At 41.5% G+C, this 20,424-nt stretch overlaps 2 protein-coding genes across 9 annotated transcripts in view; one reads left to right on the forward strand and one right to left on the reverse strand.

Moving 5' to 3' along the window:
* On the reverse strand, positions 1–16,894 carry MSANTD3 (Myb/SANT DNA binding domain containing 3). Of its 5 annotated transcripts, none has more exons than XM_032120106.1 (4): positions 16,477–16,672; positions 15,339–15,457; positions 10,553–10,998; positions 1–9,275 (listed from the first exon to the last, which is right to left on the reverse strand). In XM_032120106.1, exons 3-4 carry the CDS (start codon positions 10,965–10,967, stop codon positions 8,866–8,868), a joined length of 825 nt encoding a protein of 274 aa, XP_031975997.1. In that variant the 5' UTR covers positions 10,968–10,998; positions 15,339–15,457; positions 16,477–16,672; the 3' UTR covers positions 1–8,865. The 5 variants fall into 5 exon arrangements, with proteins under 5 accessions (XP_031975997.1, XP_031975988.1, XP_031975976.1 ...); XM_032120097.1 differs by having other exon boundaries at positions 16,367–16,672; XM_032120085.1 differs by having other exon boundaries at positions 15,339–16,672.
* LOC116448965 overlaps positions 16,872–20,424 on the forward strand; it is a 21,218-nt gene continuing 17,665 nt past the window's right edge. For 3 of the 4 annotated variants that reach the window (XM_032120074.1, XM_032120048.1, XM_032120067.1), the window contains exons 1-4: positions 17,451–17,539; positions 18,180–18,257; positions 19,157–19,225; positions 19,691–19,721. In XM_032120074.1, the coding sequence (XP_031975965.1) occupies positions 18,207–18,257; positions 19,157–19,225; positions 19,691–19,721 (151 nt within the window). In that variant the 5' untranslated portion in view covers positions 17,451–17,539; positions 18,180–18,206. Of the gene's footprint in view, positions 16,961–17,450; positions 17,540–18,179; positions 18,258–19,156; positions 19,226–19,690; positions 19,722–20,424 lie in introns of those variants that run through there. The other variant, XM_032120058.1, reaches the window with a different exon arrangement.

Here is a 20,424-nt window from a genome sequence, read left to right on the forward strand (position 1 = left end):
GCCAAGTATTTAAGTGTTTATTCTGTTTCGAATTCCTACTGACCGTAAGCACAAACAGGACAAAATGTAATTTTACATACTGTTAAAATACAACAAAATCTAATGTCACATACAACACAGTGTAAAGAAACAGTGGTTTCCTAATTATTTGGCCATTTATACAAAAATGACAATGAGGAGTATCTAGATTTAGGATTCTCCTTGGGATTCTCAAGCTCCTGTGATGGCAATATTTTAGAGGTCCAGTTTTTAATGCCTCTGCATTTGGAGTGCAGTGATCCTGAGCCCCCTGAACACACAGGGAAAGACTACCACTTTCAGAGGTTTTCAGAGGATCCTTGAAGTCTCCTTGGCCAAACAAATTTGGTGCAATTTCAGCACTGGTGGAATATACACGCTAAATAGGCGAAGATTCTGCAGGATTAGAAAAAGTGACGGTGGAGAAAGAACCTCATGGAACAACCTCAAATAATACCCTTGGTCACTGCCAAATTAAAGTGCAAGTTTCTTTTTCCCCTTGGAGAGAGAAGACTTCTCAAACCATGGCCACCATTATGTACCACCACAAGATGGTAGTACTAGCAGAGATGGCCATAACACATTGGAAAACATACTATCTCTTAAAGCATTTCCACTTCTTGGGTAATGTAAAAATAATTCTGTTAAACTGCATGATGTTTTGGAAGCAAGAGGTTCTTACTCAGCAATACAAGTCAGTCAAAAATCCAGCAGGTCAGCACCTCTGAAGAACAAGCCCTGTAACCCCATGTCTGCTGCTGGATGGTAGCTGGTGGCAGAACAGCTTGTACATCTTGTGACTGGAAGGTCAGAAACGCAACCACAAAAAGAAGGGCATGATTAGGGCTATGCCTCTAGGTCTCTGGGAAGCAGGACAGACTGGAATATCACTGTATTTGCATTCACTGAATACCAGAACTTTTTTTTCAGATACTGCTGTAAAATGTTACAACCTCTGCATCTCGAGAAGATGAAGATCAGGTCTCTCATTATTTAGCCTTAAACTCTTGAGGAAAAGAAAAAGTGGAAAGTATAAACAAACACAAAAGTCCACATGTAGCTGAGAATATGAAATATTACAAAAAAGATGTTTATTTGGTTGAATTTATGTATATATCTAAGTGGGCATGGATTAACACAGTTGGCTTTATTGTTTTGTATTATTTAAGAATCCTGACAAAAAACTGCACCTGTCCGACTGAAACTGTGCTAATTTATTGCTTTTGGTAAGTGAACACTGACAGGTCATAATTTTAAGCTGCCCCATGATTTGGAACATTTTAATGTACAACAAATTTAAAAAATCAATTGCTTACCACCCAAAGCAATTTTTACAGATCACTAAAGTTGCCCACTGGTGTCACTATGTCTTTATTTGTGTTTGAAGCTGTGGCAGTATGTGAAGCTGTGGGGCTTGAGCCACTTGTGTCTATGCTGGGTGTAAGAGAAGGGCCTAAGTTTAAGCCAGTCTTTTTGCCCATCTGATGTTCTCAGCCTGGCTCCCTGACAGTGCACTTTTGCTGGATTTGCAGAAGTAGAGCTGGTAGCTGTGACATTTGGACAAGATTGAGAGCAGAGATCAACACTCATCATTGCACAGTGTAGAGAAATGTGCTGGCTTCAGTGGGATTGTGAAAATGTAAACTGGAAGTATGCAACTTATTTCAGTCTTTTATCAGTCTAATAGAGGAGTAAAAGCAAGATTTACCCCATAACACGAGGTTTTAACTGGCTGAGACAAAGTACCATTGTGATAATTTATTGATTATACCTCTAAATTTGCCGCCTTTTCAATTTTAGAAGGCACCTCAGGAATACAGTTTGCAATGGTGGTTGTTCCTGCTGACTAAAACCTCTTATTTTTTACTCAAATACATCCACCCCTGCTGATTTGGTAATCTGAAAATATGCCAGACAACTGAAGAATGTGAGCACCTTGCCGTGGTTCAACTGGCACCTAAGTGCATCCCAGTAGGAGTATTGCACTTGAGGGGAACAGGATAAAATCAGTATGGGAAGTCTTCCTATGCTCTCAGCCACCAACAGAGTGCAACAGAACGCCCATTCCAGCCTCAGAGCCCTCATGCAGGCCAGCAATTGAAAGCAAATTAAGCGCATTTTGGAAACCAATGTTGCTTTATTTGGCAAGGACTTCTCATTATGCCTCATTTTAGACAGAAAGTTGGAGGTAAGGCAGTATTTGTATTGGATATTACTGTTCCCAAAGCAGAGATTGAACCTCTCTATTAGGTCAGCACTTATAACTCCCAGCCTGCCAAAATTTCTGCCCTGGTTTAAATACCAAATTCATCACATCACCTCCCTAATTTGCACTTTTCAGAGTCTCAGTATTTATAAGATCTTTTTCAAATAAATGGACTTTATGTTGTGTGTGTTAATTCAGACTTCACAAAATCCATGGGATTAGAATTCAAGTAGTTATAAAGCCAAGCAATTCACTGTGCTGAAGGAGTGCTCAGTGGGACCACATAGGTGTCAAACAGAACAAAACAACTTTTAGCAAAACTTTGGTGAGAGTAACAGGTCAAATTCCAAAACTCTGCAATTAAACAGAAGCAGGATTCCCCATCCTCCCTCCATTACAGTGTGACACAGAATGTGTGGCAGGAATTTATATGGGCAATTCAGCTGGTCCATTTGTGGCTTAGTACATAATTACAGGGCATAACTCAAAGAAAAGAAAAGGAATTTGTATGTGACCAAATAATGGGCAGAGCTTGAGCAGCCCATATGGCAACTTGTAAGTGCCCTATAAAAAATAAATTACTACTAAATAGGCATATAATTCCAGTTTCAGGTTCAGGTCTATCCAAGAACAGCCTCTTATAGCTGAGAAGGAACATCTGAAGATTTGTGGAATACAATTAATCTCAAGTTGTGCTGAATACAAACCTACTTCAACTCTCTTGCCAAACAAAATTGATTAATGAGGTGCTCTAACAGTTGGTTAGAGACTGAAGAACACAACTATTCTGAAGCTGGACTGAACAACAAAAGGAAAACAAACAATCTCAATCAACATTTTTAAAAGGTGACCTAAATAAAATAAGGACAATCTACAAATCTATCTTGCTTTATTTCTGTTAAAATAGAGACTTGTTTCCCTAAATACATGTATGTGTAGTGCAGGCTTTGTATCTAGCCACCTCTCCATCAAGAAGGGAACAGATTGCTTCTAGCTGTTTGAGTGCTTAAGTTTTTTGGGGTTTTTTGTTCCTTTTGCTTTTGTTGTGGGGCTGTTTTAACAGACTAGATATCTGGCAAAAATACTTCTTGATTCTTAGAGAGGTTGGCCATCTGGTGAGATCCATCCACACGTCTCCTGAATACATTGGTTTTATAACCCACGGCCACGGAGTGGACAACATTTTCCTTTTCCTTGCTGTATATCCTATGCCATTTGGCAGACTACGTGCTGGACAGATTTCACATGCTTTTCCACAGTGTTTGTGCATGTGTGTCTGGATAATGTAGTCTTGGAAAATTGTCCAACTTCACTTTTACAAAGAGTGAGGTCTAATAACTCTGGCAGGATTCCTCCTTGAAAGTGGCTACTTTTCTTATTGTCAGGCACTTGTGAATGCTGTGGTAGAGGTGTCCAGAGTCTCAAAGGAAAGACAAGTGAAGACTATGAGGAGAAATTTTTTGACATGTGTGACAACGTTACCTCTTGGGACAGCTAAGAGCTGTCTTCACTTTGACTCATTCTGAAAACCAGCCTTTTTTTTTTTTTTTTTGATTCTGCAAGTTTGTAATTTGTTATTAACGTGACTGACAATGTTGTCAGATGCCTAATTCCTTCACCACCAGAACAGTAAAATGTTCAGAGCCACAGGTAGTGCATTTCTATTTTATAGCTCTAGTTTTAGGTCCAGAAATCTGTCCACATTTCTACATGCACCTTGTTAAGATATAACAGAATCAAGCTGATCATCAGCACAGAAGTCAATCTGTGATACCAGAAACAGAGACCACTGCTGGCTTTCACTGGAAAATATATTATCCTATTCTTATAGATGGCAACAAATGGTCATTTCTTTTCTATCAAATGTACAAAATTCAGGAAGAGTGACGATGTGTGAATATACAGTCAGCTGTCTTGAGAAGAAACAGAAAAATAATGTGGAAAGACAGGCAATTATCTTATTAAAGCAACTAAGGTGCATCAGTCTTTCAAAAATAGCAAGCTAGCTCAAAATATGAAATCACAGGACTACTTGTGAGGGACATGTCTGGAAAAAAAATCAAATAGATGTTAATTTAGGATTTACATGTAATTCCCCTACCCACAGAGTAGCAAAATACAAATGTGTAGCAGTTTATTATTTCAATGTCATAATGAGAAAAATACCTGAAAATGTGATACTACATGAATGTGTGGTGGTACAGACCGTAACCACAGAGATTTAGAACAAAACTGGAACATTAATAATGCAAGCGGGGAAGAAGGAAAAGGACACATAAAAGCGACTGTAACTACAACCAGAAAACAATATATCTGCAAAAGATCATTGAAAAACATCTATGCAATCATACACATCCTTGTGAGACTGCTAAACTTTGGTGTTGGAAACACACAGGGATGAATGCTCATTAAACAAAATTCAGCACAGCACACTCAGCTGCACGCTCAGAAAAAGGTAGCCCTGAGCTTTCTCTGGTCACACGGCTGCAATGGGAATACTGTGACCCTGAGTAGCAAGAGTTCAAAGTCTGAGTGCTGAGCCCAAAATCTGAGTGCTGAGCTCAGCCACACGAGGTGTACCTACACTGTGAGAATCGCTTCTCTGAGCAGTGGCTGGGCTGGGCTGTATTTTCAGCCCTGGCTAAACACATCTCTGCAGTGCAGGAAGGAGCTCCAGAGAGAGGATTTGTGGCAAGCAGGAAGATCCCTTGCTCTAGTGATAAAGCAGCCTGGGCGTTGAAAGAAGTAGAATAGATGGCAGGATGGGCTGTTTCTTTGTCATGGTAAGACTTTTCATTTGAGGAAGTACCTGTGAAAGGATTCCACTGAGACTCTTCAACTAGTGAGAAAAAAGGACGTTTTTTACCAGGAAACCTCAAACCTAACTTCTGCAGAACCCCAAGGACTAAGAAGAATCAGGACCACTTACACAGCTTCAGCACCCTGCATAGCTCTGGTCCTGATGAATGACTTCCTGGTCACAGACTGTCCTCCCAAATTACATGGAGCTGGAATGGAGAAAATGCTCTTCTTCATACAGACCTTTCTCAATACTAACCTCTCTTCAAAATCCTCTGCTTCCTAGCCTGTGTGCAGAATCCAGAATGTACTGGCAGCTGTGTGGAAAAGGTAACTAACCATGCTTTCTGTGGAAGGAGAAGGAGCACCTGTTTCATGTTCAAATGCTGTGATATGGGCAGTCTGGGCAAGAGGAAGGAAAGAGTAAAACACATAGCTCCGAATGAAACCCCCTGCTCATATTGCTGGTTAAAAAACTAAGGGGGAACAGATGTAAAGGAGAAAAAAAATCAACAAATGAAAAGAATTATACTAGGCAACAAATTAGATGACCTCCAAGGAAAGAGAGCAGCTGGAGCTAGGCTCATGTCAATTTGGGGACCATAAAGGAATTCACCACACCTTGTCTGGAAGGCCATTGTTTCTCTTCATAAGAATATAGAGGCTGAGAACAATGGCCACTACATATCTGGTACACATTTTTTGTTATGGACTTAAGCAAGGATCATTTGCCCTGTGTACCTTTTAAGTTCATTATTGACAAAAAATTTTTAGAGCAAATTCTTCTTAAAATAGTGCTGTATTCTATCTGTGGAAAAACCTTGACAATATGCACATACACCTTGGCCAAACGGTTAACAGGAAAACAGAATTATGTGAAAGTAGTTGAATGATGTAAGCTAGAAAAAAGGGGAGAGAAACAAATTGACATATTGTCTGAGATTGCTATATTACTTATAAGTCAAACACAAGAAAAAATAAACCCTACTACCAGAGGGAGTAATTGCAACAACAACAGCAAAGGCAAAAGTAATTTCTCAAGTAATTTCAATTCCATCACATTGATCACTTTATAAAGCCAAAGCCTGGAAAGGAGATTATTTCCATTATTTCCTCCTGTTCATCTTTTACATTTTTCTGTGTCTATCACCCGATTTCACAGCAACCAACAGTCAACTACAAATGGCAAAGCAAGAGCCTGTGTGACCTGTGAACCATCTACTGCCTGTACCACAAAACCATCTTGTATAATTTATGTTAGGTGTAACATTCCCATTCTTCCCCTATGCATGTAATGATCATTCTTTCTTTCATATCTTCCTCTTGGCTCTTTCTAATCTTTTTTTTATGATTTTTTTTCTTTTAAATAGAACCTGAATTAAAAGGATCTGTTGTTTGGCCTAAGAACTGTAACTTTTGGTCTCAGAGTAAGAAAATATACCAAGAAGCAAGGCATTGCCCACTTAGTACACTTTGAAAACAGGCTCATTTTAAAGGATTTTTAAATATAAAAATAAAACAATCTTTCATGAGCAGTGGTGTAATTTCCAGGAGTTCAAGCTACTCTTATCTCACATTTTGTGAGATCCTCTCTGACTATTTAATAATTTTCACAGGGCTATCTAGACCTGGATTGTCTCTATTCTTGCCCTTTTCACAGTGCTGAAATTGTCTCCATTCATCACGTTCTAACACCCGGTTTCCATTTCATAGTTTCAAATTGCTTTCACTCAGAACCAGTGCAGAAGGAATCCCATCATTGGTTAAGACAAAACATTTTCCCTATCCCTTTTTTCTGGATGGTGCCTGTACAATTGTCACAACCAGTCAAATAACTGACTCATTTCCAGACCACAGAATGCAATCTCAGAACAAAAAGGTCCTCAAATGTTTACCTTTCTTTTGCCTCTACTATGATCATACTTTCCAAAAGTGTTTCTGTACAGCAGAAAAAGAAAAGTGCCCAGAACAATATCTTTCTTTGGAATTCCTGTACTTTCTTCACACAGCCAACTTACAATAATATTGAGTTTGTGGTGAAAAAGATCTGTCTTCAGATTTCGCCCAGGGCCTATTTTTTTAACTTGCAGCAGCCCAGTGTATTTTTTTGCTCTGCCATATACAATGAGAAGCAATAAATAGCTCCCATTGTGACTGCTGGTGTTAGCACATTTAGGAGGTAGCACAGGTACCACAGTGCTAACCACAGCGAGCCCTGCGGCTGGTAAGGGCAGCGCTCGCAAAGATGAATCACCAGCAGTGAAAGCTGGTCAAAAAAAAGAAACATACACCCCCACCCACACCAACACAAAACCCTACTCGATCCAAAACAAAACCAAAAGGAACTCACTCCATCAGAAAGAGCATCCAGGGAAAGAGATAGGAGTGTAACTGGGAATGTATGCTTTGTAACATACCCTGAATAGATTGTTCACTTGCCCTCATGAGTCATGATCTGAAAATACTTTATTGAATAATGTGATAGTCAGATTTTTCAATGAAAATTTATGGTTTTGTTCATTTTTCTCACTGCTTCAAATGATGGTTGTACACCTTCCTGTAAAACAGGTTTTCACACACCAGAAGATCTTACGAATCCTTGCAGGGTTCTGCATTTCACATTTTCTTAACTCTTGCCCCACTAGAATAAATGATTGCCAGGGTAAGGATTATCTTTATTTGTGCTTTCCTACTATCTACTATTCTGCACGTTCAAAATCCATGGGGACCTTCATGTGAATGCCTTCATAAAATCATGTCCATCACCCCTCACTGACAGCAAAGGCAAGAAACACACCACCGTAACGCACAGGACAGAACAAAACAGAACAGTGCTTCAAGACAGGAATGATTCCCTTGAACTGCCTCCCACCCTGTGAGAAGGAAAAGAGGGTGAGTCTTTTCTTCTGGCTAAGGAGAGATAATCAAGCTAGCTGCTACACCGTCAAGTATTGCATAGGAAAATAGAGGGAGACTTTGCCTATGGACTGGCTGGCTCACTGCATTTTGAGAGCTTTATGAATTGTTAAAAAGCTGTTCTCTTCAGAATGACTTCAGGAAGTGAAGCAGCAGCATTTGACCCTCCTGTTTGGGTATGCTACTTCAATACAAGGTGGGCCTGGAAATGAAAGAACAAGCATAGTGGCTTTTGAGGAAGAAGTCACCTTCTTTTTAACTTCTCAAGTGTCAAGGCTCGAACAACTGGAGGGCCAGTCCACAACCATTCCCTCAGTCAGCTGCAAAATACTACTGTTCTTCAGAAGGAAAGGGCTATTACTACAGTGGCCCTCTTGCTACTTCCTTCATTTTCACATCTTCTATGAAGAATAAGTTACAGACTATATTAACTAGTTTATTTTTCTTAAGCCTCAGCATAATGATCCAACTGATACCTGTCAATCACCTTTGTCTCAATAGCAGAGAGCAACTCCAACCCTTGCCTTCATTTGGGAAATGGTAGATAGGAACAGAGAGTAATCAAAACAAACACCACAGCCTGATGTTTAAAGCTGTTAGGTTTTCTTCAGAACACCCAATGTAAGAATACCCAGAGTACCTTAAATTTCACAAGGATCAAGGGTGTTCTGAGAGGGGAAAATATGTTCACATTTTAGAACACTGTGCATGTCTGTGAGTTAAACAAACCAGAACTACCTACAAATGAACAAGTTTTCCTCGTGGTGGTCTATACCACTGTTTCCCTAAACATTAAGAGTCATAGCGTGTTCACTATCAGCCAGGCACCTATCCTGTCACTGTACATTCACAGTAGAAAACCCTTTTTCCAGTGCATGTTACTCATAAATGTGCTGAATCAGACTGACTCTCTGCCCTTCTATATTCTAAGGTGAATTAGGAAAGGGTCTGTTATAGGATGATACAGGCCATTCTTTTGTAATGGTCTGCAGTTTTCTCTCCCAATACATTTTCTTTTTATTTAACACTTCCATTTTTATCCTGTGTTCTTCTTCAGCCATCTCACACTCTCTTTCTATTTGCTGTATCTTTGCCACATGAACTTCATTCATTTGGATTAGCTGCAGTTGCAAAATTGACATTTGCTGATGATGTTCTTCCTCATGCATCTTTTTCAGAGCACTTTCCTGAGATGCTTTACTTCTGTAGTTCTTATCTGCTGCTATTCTGACATCAGAACACGAGGGCTCAGGTTGGGAGGTACCTTCACATACTGGAAAATGTACCAGCTCTTTGTCTTCATCACAAAGTTCTCTGTTTGACACAACAAATGACTCTGCAAACAAAAGAAGAAAAAGGATTATAGTACTCTCTTCCCCTCCTTCAAGAAACAGAAATGGGATAACATAAGTTGCTGATACGCGCATCTAAACCTTGTGCTCCAGTAGAAATGCACAGGAGCCGCTACATAATGCAGTTCTGCTACAGAATACTAAGGGTATAATGGACTGAACAGAACCACTTGGGCCTCTGTTGAAAGACCTCCATGGCTATAGTGGGAGTTCAGAAGACTAAAGTGAATGTAGACACTTATAAGTGGACACCTAAATTTAGGTGGCTGAGCCTGGAGCTAAACCTTAATGCAGACATTTAAGCTAAATCCATATGTGACTTGCAATATTTTTATGAAAGATCTGAGTGTCAGGCGAAGCTGTATCAACATGAATATCAAAAAGGGAATACTAGGAAGAACAGTTCTCATTTTTTCCGTATTTCTCCTGTAGATGTCGTAAACACAGTAGTGTATATTTTTAGGAAAAAATCACATTATTCTAACTTTAAGAAGGCTCTATCAATTCTTCTGAAATAAAAGAGACTACTCAGGGAACAGAATAGTTACCACTGCAAATGAGGGTCTCAAAATACGTTCCTATCCAAATCCCAATGATTAATTATAGTAAATGCAATTATGAAAGAGATATTCTAAGAATGTTATCTAACAATGTAGCTTTTGTTGGCTTTTGAGCAAGGACAGTCTTCTGTGTGAGATCCTGACATAATAAAATTTGCAAGAAATTGTTGTAGCCCCCCTCCCTTCTGGTATTGAATTATTTCTTCTATGTATGCTTGCCAAACAAGGAAGAACGTAGTGCTAAACTTCTTCAGAAAGGCCATTCTCCAGTGTGGACTGCAGTGTGAAATATGGCTTTACATACTCTTTTTAGTCCTTGAAAACAAAGCAGGAAAGACCTACAGGGAACTCTTGCAGCAGGCAACTGTGTATCAATTTGCTGCTGGCGGCTTTTTTTTTTTTTCACACCAGCAAAATGATACTTTAAAAACAATAAAGATATCCTTGGGACTGTTCTCTGGAAAGCCAGCATGATAGCAACTGTGATGCTTGCCACAAAGCAGCAGATATGTCAAAAACAGATGAACATCCGTTTAACTCCCCGAGGCCTAGGGAAATACACAGAGCCTTGTAATATCATAGCTCTGAAGTTACTTTTCTATATTCAGCAGTCAGAGCTAAGTGGAGAGATTTGGAAAAGAATTACTGGCAAAATGACATACAAAGCAATACTACTTGCATCGTTACAGCAACATTTATACCTTGACTAGAAGCATCAGGCTGATATTCAGAGTCTTCTTCTGGTGGGCTCTGCAAAAAGTACATTTGCTCAGGCATTATGCTGGCAATCTTCTCTTTCCCTACGATGTGAGTATTTATAAGTGGACTAATACTTCTTTTTACCTTCTCCCGCCTTTCATGTGCCATTATCTTTTTTGTCCGTGCCTTGATATTTTCCCAGCATTTCTTTAGCTGTTTGAAGTCTCGCAGCGATACACTGGGCTGTGAATTGTATTCATGAGCTAGTGCTTGCCACGTGCGTTGCTTCAGAGCAATTGTTCTTGCATCACTTTTTTTACATTCAAGCACGTATTTGTATTTTTCAACTAACGCAAGCAGCACACTCTTCTCCACTTCTGAGAAGTATTTAGCAGGCTTTATTATTTCGTTTTGCATTTTCTACTGTTTCTCCAAGAAGCCAAAATTCCTATGAAGACAATAACGAAAGAAAAAAAAACCAAACCAAACACAAATTAGAACTGGTTGCAGTATCAGGAAACTGTGTTTCAGCAAAAACCCTCCTAAGCATAGCTTCTGATTAATTTCATTTTCTAGAATAGCTTGTGAGTAGTTCTAGAGTACATAATGGAACGATCAGGTAAGATATAACGTAATTACATGATGGTTTGTGTTGCCACTTTAGTGGATACACAGTTCCAGAAGTAGACTGTAATGAATAGTTCTTTGTTACAATTTGTCTTGATACAAAATAGTTAGTATTTACTTAGTATCTTGAGTTTAATATCTTCTATATCTTCTTTTCCTGTTCATTGCACTTTTTCACTCCCAGAAAGTTTTCCAAGCCCTGAACTTAGGAACAAATTCCAAAATCGAGCCCTTGCTAGCTCATGTTTAATTCTAAAGCCACCTTCAGCATGTTTGGGTTTCCTTTGATACACAAAATACCTTCTTCTGTCCTTGCTGGTTGTGTATAACTAATCTCTCCCCTCTCTCTACAATATTTGAAAACTGTATGAGCAAAGATAGTAAGAAGTTGTCTTTTTAAAGACCTGTCAGCTTGGTTCTCCCCCATGCTCAGCCACCCCCTGGCTGATACCCAGTAGGCAGCAGGATCCTGAACTGTATTACAATATTGAGAAGCAGCAAGAGTTGCAAGGAGACAAGAAATAACTCCAGAAGCTAACCACATGGAAGGTACAGGTCCTTTGCCCCTGACTACTGGCCCTGCACGTGTGGCACTTCCTTGCATTGGTGCTGCTGGTCACTCTGGAGAGGCAATGACCAGGCTAAAAGGAGTTTTGGCCTTACTCAGTACAGCCACAGCTATACACTTACACCACGTCAGCAACCACCTCTCTTCTCAAGCCTAGGACTTACGGAGTCAGTAGGAAAAGGGTAGCTGATAGCAGGGAATTCTTGGCCATTGGGGAAAAAAAAAGGAATAAAGCAGTATTGATTGAGTTAACAACATATGACTGTGCAACAAAATGTAGTTTTGCTTCTTTTATCTTTTCACACTTTTTTCCACATTCCTTCCCACTATAACTGCATAGCCCAAATTACTTTTGGATTTTGGGCAGAAATGCTGCCTTGGCTCTCATTTCTTCCATTTTTAATCATTAAACCCAGCAATACAACATATATAAGATAATTGGTTCATATTCCTAACAGCCTAGCACTCTCCCAGAATGAATTTTCTAGTCTTTTGCCCATTGTTTCTACTACTTGTCTCATAGCATTCCTTGATGATGCACTAGATATCACCATCAAGTTTCCTCTTCTCAATATATTTTTCCTTCACTCCACTGTGCTAGGACTTTCTTTGTGCCATGCTTGTAGTTCCTTTCCTCCAAACATCTTAGTATGTGCAATTATTCTCATGTCTTTTGGTAAAGGTAACTATTTATATTTATAAGGAAAGCTAACAGACAAGATAATATCAAAATGAGAACCCAAGTCTGGCATGAAAACAGCAGGTCTCTCAAGTAGCCCATAAAATATGACAAAGCGCAGGTGTCCTGGTTTCAGCTGGGACAGAGTTTATTTTCTTCTTTGAGGCTGGTACAGGGCCATGTTTTGTATTCAGAGAGAAGAATGCTGATAACACACTGATGTTTTAGTGGTTGCTCAGTGGTGCTTATTCCAAGTCAAGGATTTTCAGTTTCCCATGCTCTACCAGAGAGCAGGTGCACAAGAAGCTGTGAAGGAGCACAGCCAAGACAGCTGATCTGAACTGGCTAAAGGGATATTCCATACCATAAAATGTCATGTTCAGTGTATAAATGAGGAGGGAGTTGGCTGAGACCTGTGGGCAGTGAGCAATTGTATTGTGCATCACTTGTTTCTCTTGAGTTTTTTTCCTCTCTCTCTCTCTCTCTTTTTCACTACAAGTATTACTATTATTACTGTTGTTATTATTGTATTTTATGTTGTTTCAATTATTAAACTGTTCTTATCTCAACCCACAAGTTTTACTTTTTTTTCTGATCCTCCTTCCCACCCCACTGGGGGAAAGGAGTGAATGAACAGCGGCGTGGCACTTGGTTGCCGGCTGGGGTTAAACCATGACAGCAGCAAAACAAAGGAGTCAAAGAACAGAGGACACAGTGGAACAAAGCCTGGAACAGCAAAACTGAAGCAAAGTGAATAGAAATAAGTAATAGTCTAGGTCAAGTCAGCAGCTAAGTTGCACCCCTACTGAAAAAGGCAGCAAACACTTGGTTTGTACTTTCTGTCAGCTCTTGACTGGGTTCTCTCTGGGCATATCCTGCCTGGGCATCTGGCCCCTATGTGGGTCCTGGATAGTCACAGTTCTGCTCTCTCTTACCAAATCCTGGTGTCAGGAGGACATGGGAAAGCTGAAGTTTTTGTAGCAGAAAAGACCTAGGGGACTAAGGGAACGACCCATAGGACAACAGACTTTAATAGTGCTACTGGTCATAGAAGAGCTAGTTTATTTTACATGAAAGCAAAAGGAGGAAGAAGGAAGAGAGCTGGGTGGCTGAGCATAAGGAAGACTGCTTCTTGGTTCAGTATTTCCACTGTCACACTGTATCAAGTTATTTTTTATGGTCTGTGAAAACTTAAGTTACCCCCCACGTTGGTGACAGGAATTCTTAAACAGCTATAAACCCACTGAACAAACTAGGTATAAGTAAAGAGACTTCTTTCAGTGCATACCAGTCATTACGATGTCTAGGTCTAAAAGAAGTGACTAGCTGCCTCAGGAGTTCCTTAAATAAAACACAAATTGGGGGAAAAAAAAGAAAGTAGCCTGGAAATCGACTTCCTAGCAAAGATACTGAAACCTGGCAAGTTGTCTCCATGAAACCACTCTGAAAATATGTAAAATAAAAGACCTATAATGGAATAGAATCTATCTACTAATCTATTTTACTTACATACTTATTGCACCATTCCAAACCATTAAGTTGCTTTGGACAGCTGCTGAAATGAAATTCTTGGGACTAAATATTGGTTTTCTATCTTAACCTCAATTCCACCAAGGAATGGGATGAAATGCAGCCTCACCAGCAAGTTTCAAGGCCCAGTAGTTTATGATCCCGAAAACCAGGATCAGAGACTCCATGTGATCAGAAAGGACTGATTCTACCTTCTACTGATGAATGCCAATCTTACTTCTAGTTTTGAAAAGGTGAGAGAATCTCAGACAAAAAAATCATTATATATTTAGAAAATCCCTTTGTTCAGAAAAACTGGATTTTCAGAACTTTGGAGACTATGCTCAAAAAGTTAAACAATATTACTAGGACTTGTGGATTCCAGATGCTGGTGCTATCTAGCTCCACAAAGTGGCAGAGATCAACTGATGTCAGTAAATATCTAAAACATTTCCAAATATGACTTCTGATATATTAACAAATTATGTAGTAGAATAAAAGCTGATTTTTCATGAATGGAGCAAACTTAAGTACCACTTTCATACCACACTATCATTTACTTCTATTATTTTTGCTGTGGTAGCATCTGAGATCCCCAGTCATAAGTTCAAATACTAAACATTTAAGAATGGAAATATAGGTCCTACCCTGAGAAGAATATATTGGTCTTTCCTTCCACTAATCACATTCCTACTATTTGTTTACTAAACATACACACTGTACTTGTGTCCGTTCTGTGAAGAAGCCAGGATTATGATCTAGGATATATAAAGGAACTCAAGAACTGGTGTGGATAGTTTAACGCATTTACTGCATAGAAAAAAAGAGTTTTGGAAGACTCTTCTCAAGCTCTTACACACTTAGCCTATTTTCTTCAATGTATTAAAGCCCATTTGCAATTAGGTGAACAAGAAAGCACTCTGAGATATCAGAGAACTTAGAATACCGAGAAGTTGCATCAAAACACCACCAAATATTTATATTCACCTCTTTTTTCTTTATGCATATTAATTACCTTCTTGCAGCCCACTGGCTCCTCTGCAAAATGAGAGAAAGGACTCTCACAAGCCCACAGAATTTCCATTTCGAGGCTAAGCAGTCCTTCCAGGACATATGCCTGGGATATTATTTAGCAGGTAGGAATCTGTGCTGAAATGAAAGTAGTTTACTGTGTATAGCTCATCCAGCAAACTGGATTGATTTGTGTGGGCGCTTGAGGACAGTTGCAGAGTAAATTCTAAGAAACAAAGACTGGAAAGCTTCTCCCACTCTTATAGGTACCTAGGCTCCAAGACACATGCAGTAAGAAAGCACATTATCCTATTTATCTTCTCCTGGCATGACTCAATTCACAACCTGCCTTAAAACAAATCAGCGTCCTAAGTATTTGTCCTCTCACACAAACCTCTATAGCTTTAAGATAACAGAAATATCTCTCAGGTCCTCATCTTTACTGTGAAATGTTGTACAGCATTCTTCTTTTAAAGACTATAAGGCATGTGCTGTGATCTGCTGGAAGAATATCTTGAAAAAAAATTACACAAGTTAGGAAATGCACACATATTCATAAATATGTCACACACATGCATTATTTTGCTTGTACACATCTAAACAGACACCCAAGCTCCAATCAGTAGCAAAGAAGCCCAGTAAAAGAAAAAAAAATTATTTCAAGTGTTATGGTGGAAGATTTGTCCTAAATTTTAAGGAGATTACACTAACCAAACCCAAAGAAAAGAGTTTGCTAGCAAACTGTGGCCACTTATGGGGTAAAAATGAAGTTCACCTACCAGTGCCAACAGAATTACTACCAGAAATATTCAATGATTGATAAAGAGAAAATTTATGACTCTTAACTTAAATTGTAGGTGAAGCTTTAAACATAGTCAGTAATTAACGGCATTAGCAATCAATCATAATTCTGTCCTTTTCATCCAGTGTTTGAGGGTGAAAGAAAGGCATGGAAATGCAATGACCCAAACTAGTCACAACAGGTTGATATTTCATTTGAATGACAGACCCAGCAGTAAACAGTGTTCTTCTTCCTCAAATGTTAGCTTTTCCTCACCGAGCTTCCATCAGTGTTCCAGGCCTGACCCTGCCTACCTTGAGACTTGAAATCACTAGGTAATTAGGAGTACATTGCAAATATGAACGAGATCTATACAGAAAATGTATTTTAATCAGATTTTAAAAAATTTCCACCTCCTTGGGTGCTTTCCCCTCATGCTTTAATACAAATGAATAGTTATCATGGATCATCCAGCAAACAGACAAGATAACCTATTAGTAAAAATTCACTGTACTTTGCCCAAATTTCTCCTGTCGGATTTTATACAGCTATACACGGAAAGGTATTAAAAGATATATACAGGTATATCATATTACACTATAGATACACACAGACAGATTTAAAGCGGGTCATCCCACTACCTATGGAGGACGTCCAAAGCACTTCCCGCAAGCAAGGTAATGGACGCAGGTTGTTATTCCGAACGACTGCCTGAAATCCACCAAAAATAGGCATAATACAGGAATCCTACCAGACTCTCCCGCACCCGAACTTCTCAAACATTAACTCGAGCTTGGTTTTTTTTTAATCTCCTCGCTAGCTCCTCTTCTGCTTGAAGGAGAAGGAGAGCAGGTCCCGGCTCCACAAAGGCGGCCGCTCCCCGCCGGGCGGGCGCGGAGGCTGCGGCGCGGATGCGGGCGCATCAGCCGCGGCGGCGGGGGAGGCTCGGCGGGCGGGCGGCCGCTGTCACCCAGCGCCTGCGGGGACCGGCGCCGGGGACAACCCCACCCTGCGGCCCCGCTCGCTGCTCCTAACAAAGCGCCCCTCGGCTCCCTCCCTCCCTCGTTCCCCGCCTCCCTCACCTCCCCGCCCGCAGGTCGCCGGCACCGCTCCCTCCAGCTCCCCGCAAACCCCGCGCTGGATTCCCGCCCACGGGCGGCGCGGCGCCGGCCTCTCCCGCGGGACACACGGCCGTGCCGCGGGGACACCGGGCCCCGGCGATCCCGAGCCTGCAGGTGCGGCGGCACTGCGGGGAGGCGGCCGCGGGGAGATGCGTGTGTGTGTGTGTGTTGTGGGGAGCGGCGTGCGAACACCCAGCGGGCGCCAGGAAAGGGGGTGGGCGGGCCCGCCTGCACCGGGCGCGGGCGGAGCTCCCGGGACGCAGGTCCCTAGCGCAGCGTGCCCATCCCGCATCCCGATCCTCCGGCCCCGGAGCGGAGCGGGATGGGGAATCCCCGCCCCGGTGCGGCGGCCGCGGACCCAGCTCGGGCTTTACCTCCGACAGCGCCCGGCGGCCGACGCGCCTGCGCGCCAGCGCCCCCAGCGGCGGCCGCGGGAAGGGCCCGGGGTGCTGCGGCCGCCGCTCCGCCGCGCCCCGTCCCCGTCCCCTCCCGCCGGCGCCAGCTCCCGGCCCGCGGTACCGCGCGCTGCCGCGCCCCGGCACGGCCGGGCTCCTGCCACCCTCCCGCGCCCCTTCTGCGCCTGGCGTGACGCAGATCCCGCCGAGGAACGGGTCGGTGGCAGGCGCCGGTGCGGCAGCGGGGAGCGCCCTCAGCTCCTCCGGGCGCGGGACCCTGCCGCGCCCGGCCCCCGGGGTGAGTTGGGTGCCGCGGCGGCCCGGCGCTGTCCCCGGCTCCGGCGGCAGCAGGTGTCTGTGTCCTCCCCGGCGGGGCTGGAAGTGCCGGGAAGGGCGCTCTCCCGCATGGCGCCGCTCTTCGCGTGGGGTTGGAGCTTCGGGCCCTCCCTGCTTCCTTTCCTTTCCCTCCCTTCCTCCCGCCTTCCTTCGCCCCCGCGGTCCGGGTGGGAGCGTGTCCTCTTCCCAAACCCCGCCGTACGCCTCCTGTTCCCAAGGCACGCCTCGGGCGCTGCGTGCTGGCTGTTCCCAATGTGTGTGTCGTCTGTCCCAGCCCCTGCGCGCAGTCCTATCCCAGGAAAGGAGGGGGAAGCTTGAAATGGTCCGGATTAGTTTTTGTTTCAGGGTGTGCGTAATCTTCTAGTGACGTTAATGTTTCCCGAGGGAAGGTCTCGGAGAACAATTGTTTCTTTCCATGCTGTAGTTCTGCTCCCGAGTTGAAAATAGGATCATTAGCCTGGAGATTTAAAGGTTGAATATAACTCAAGACGAGGCACAAATTTAAGCTGGAATGTGCCTAACCCTCATATAGGCGGAACAAAAATGTAAATAATTTTGTGAAGCTAAAACAACAGTTTGCAATCTGTCTGCAATTTTCCTAGAGTATTTTTATCATCTAAAGACTGAATATGGACCCTGAAAATGAAATAAAGAAGCAAGTAAACCCCTTTTACTGCAATGTAAGTATTACTTACTGAAAACTGTAACTAATACAAAGTGATTTTGATGGAACAAAGTTGTCCTAAACCAAGTGTTTTTTCTCTTGAGCAAGATTGATAAATAGCACTGGAGCTGAACTTACTTTGCTGTCTTTGTCATGCTTGACTTGGATGTGTGTTACGAATCGACTTATTAAAATTAACTTTAATAATATTATGTTTCTAAATAAAGGCATTCTTTTTAAAAGGGGATGATTAAATGCAGCTCCTGTTCAGAAAAAAAAAATCCCAATTGCTCTGGTTGTCAGGTTTATTGCTTTTTTTTTAAAGCATATTGGGATTTTTAGAGGAGAAGGAACTATTTAGGCTGCTGCTGTTCATGCATGTGAATTTAAACCTAGTCTGCTTCCATTCTGAACTGGCCTGGGCACAGAGCAGCTGTCGTAGGGAAGTTTTCCGAAGTGAGAGAGGCAGGTCCCAAACTGCTCAGAGTAATTGTGTTAGTGTGGATGCAGCACTGAGGAGAACTGGCTCACCTTAGGCAGGTGTCCTGGCTTGTCACTATTGTGCTGTGCCTCTGGCTCATGCTTGGTTGAGAGTATGTGAGGAAGATCTTGGCTCTGTCTTCACTTATCCACACGCGCCCACACAAAAAGTGTGATGAGATGGCTGCAGAGTTCTGGAGATACCAGAATTTCTTACGTGATGGGGAGATTCCGGTTCATTCCACTGTGTTTTGGTGGTCTTGGGGCCTTATAAAATTCAGTTTTAGGAGGCTGCTCCAGTTTGTCTTTGAAGTAGTAGTACTTTTGTAGAACTTACCTATACCAACAGTTCAATAGTAGATCTTCTTTGATATCAGTGGTATTTTATTTCTCTTGGTCTGTGTGCAATGCTAGAAATACTTCTCTTTAATCTAGATTTGCAAAATCTGGTGTTCTTCTGCACTAAACTTGCAGACTCACTTCCTTGGAGCAAAACACAAGACGGTAAGATCAGTTTTTGAATGCACCTTTTGTCAGATTTTACCAGTTTATTTAGCAATAGAATATGGGGTTTGGAATGTAGTTTTTAATGTGGTGTTGAAACATATAATTTCAGATATTTAACTAGTTTTGCTAATTTACTGTCCTGTAAAAGTAGAATAGTAAAGTAGAACTTGGTTTTGTACATTAGTCCTGTCAGAAGATGTTACAACTGTATGTCTGGTAAAGAAAATACATGAGAATACATGGCTGTTAGTACAGGCAGAATGGAATTACTTAAATCATAGACAATCTCCAGGGAAAAGAAGGATGTTTTCCTCTTTTAATTTTCATGTAATTGTTCACCTCAGATAGTCTATGCTGTTGGCATTAATCTAACTTATTTTATATATAATGTAAGCTTTGCATTGTTGTTTTTTGACTCTTAAGTGTCTTTCTTCTTTGTTGTTTGATGACTTGGTAACTTAGATTGAAGAAGCCTTGAAAGCTCATGGCATGGGTAAGTGCAAGATTTTTTGCTTCCTGCTATGTTCTATACCTGCTTCTTTCTCCCCACCCCAATGTAGTTATTTATGAAACAAATGAGAAGAAGACTTTGTTATGAATATATTGTGGTGTTGGCTTTTCACATGTTACATAATGTTAGAAAAACTTTACCTAGGTTCTGTAATGTAATACATGATGTAGGATGTCTATTGTTTATGTAGTCAATTTAATAAAGATAGGCAGAGAAAGTCTTCACATTCCTGGAGTATCTTATCAGAGAAGAAGAAAACTAGAAACCAAAGAGAAGACTTTAGGGAGGGAGCAGAGACGGAATGGAGCCAAGGAAGAAGATAAGGCTGATGGGATGATGCACAGAAACTCCAAAGAATTTATGAATCGTGCATGATTGTGATGAATATGCAATAAGAGATGTACTTTTAAAGATGATCTTTTGGATGTAGAGGTGTGCTTTGGGCTCCCTGCCAAAGCACCTGGCCGTAATACCCTTTTTGCTGTTGTCTCCTAATTGTCCCTTTTATTAAACTTTTTTTAAATTTTACAAAAAGCGAACCTTTTCACAACTTTCTCAAGACTTGTGTTTTAAGACTTGTCTTGTGTTTTTTAATTATATAACTACCTAGTCAATCAGTAATGTGAGCGAGAGGTATGCAAAGTTGATTAACAAGCACTAGCTAGAATACTAAAAATCATCTACA

Source organism: Corvus moneduloides, chromosome 1, assembly GCF_009650955.1.
Source record: "Corvus moneduloides isolate bCorMon1 chromosome 1, bCorMon1.pri, whole genome shotgun sequence".
NCBI lineage: Eukaryota > Metazoa > Chordata > Aves > Passeriformes > Corvidae > Corvus > Corvus moneduloides.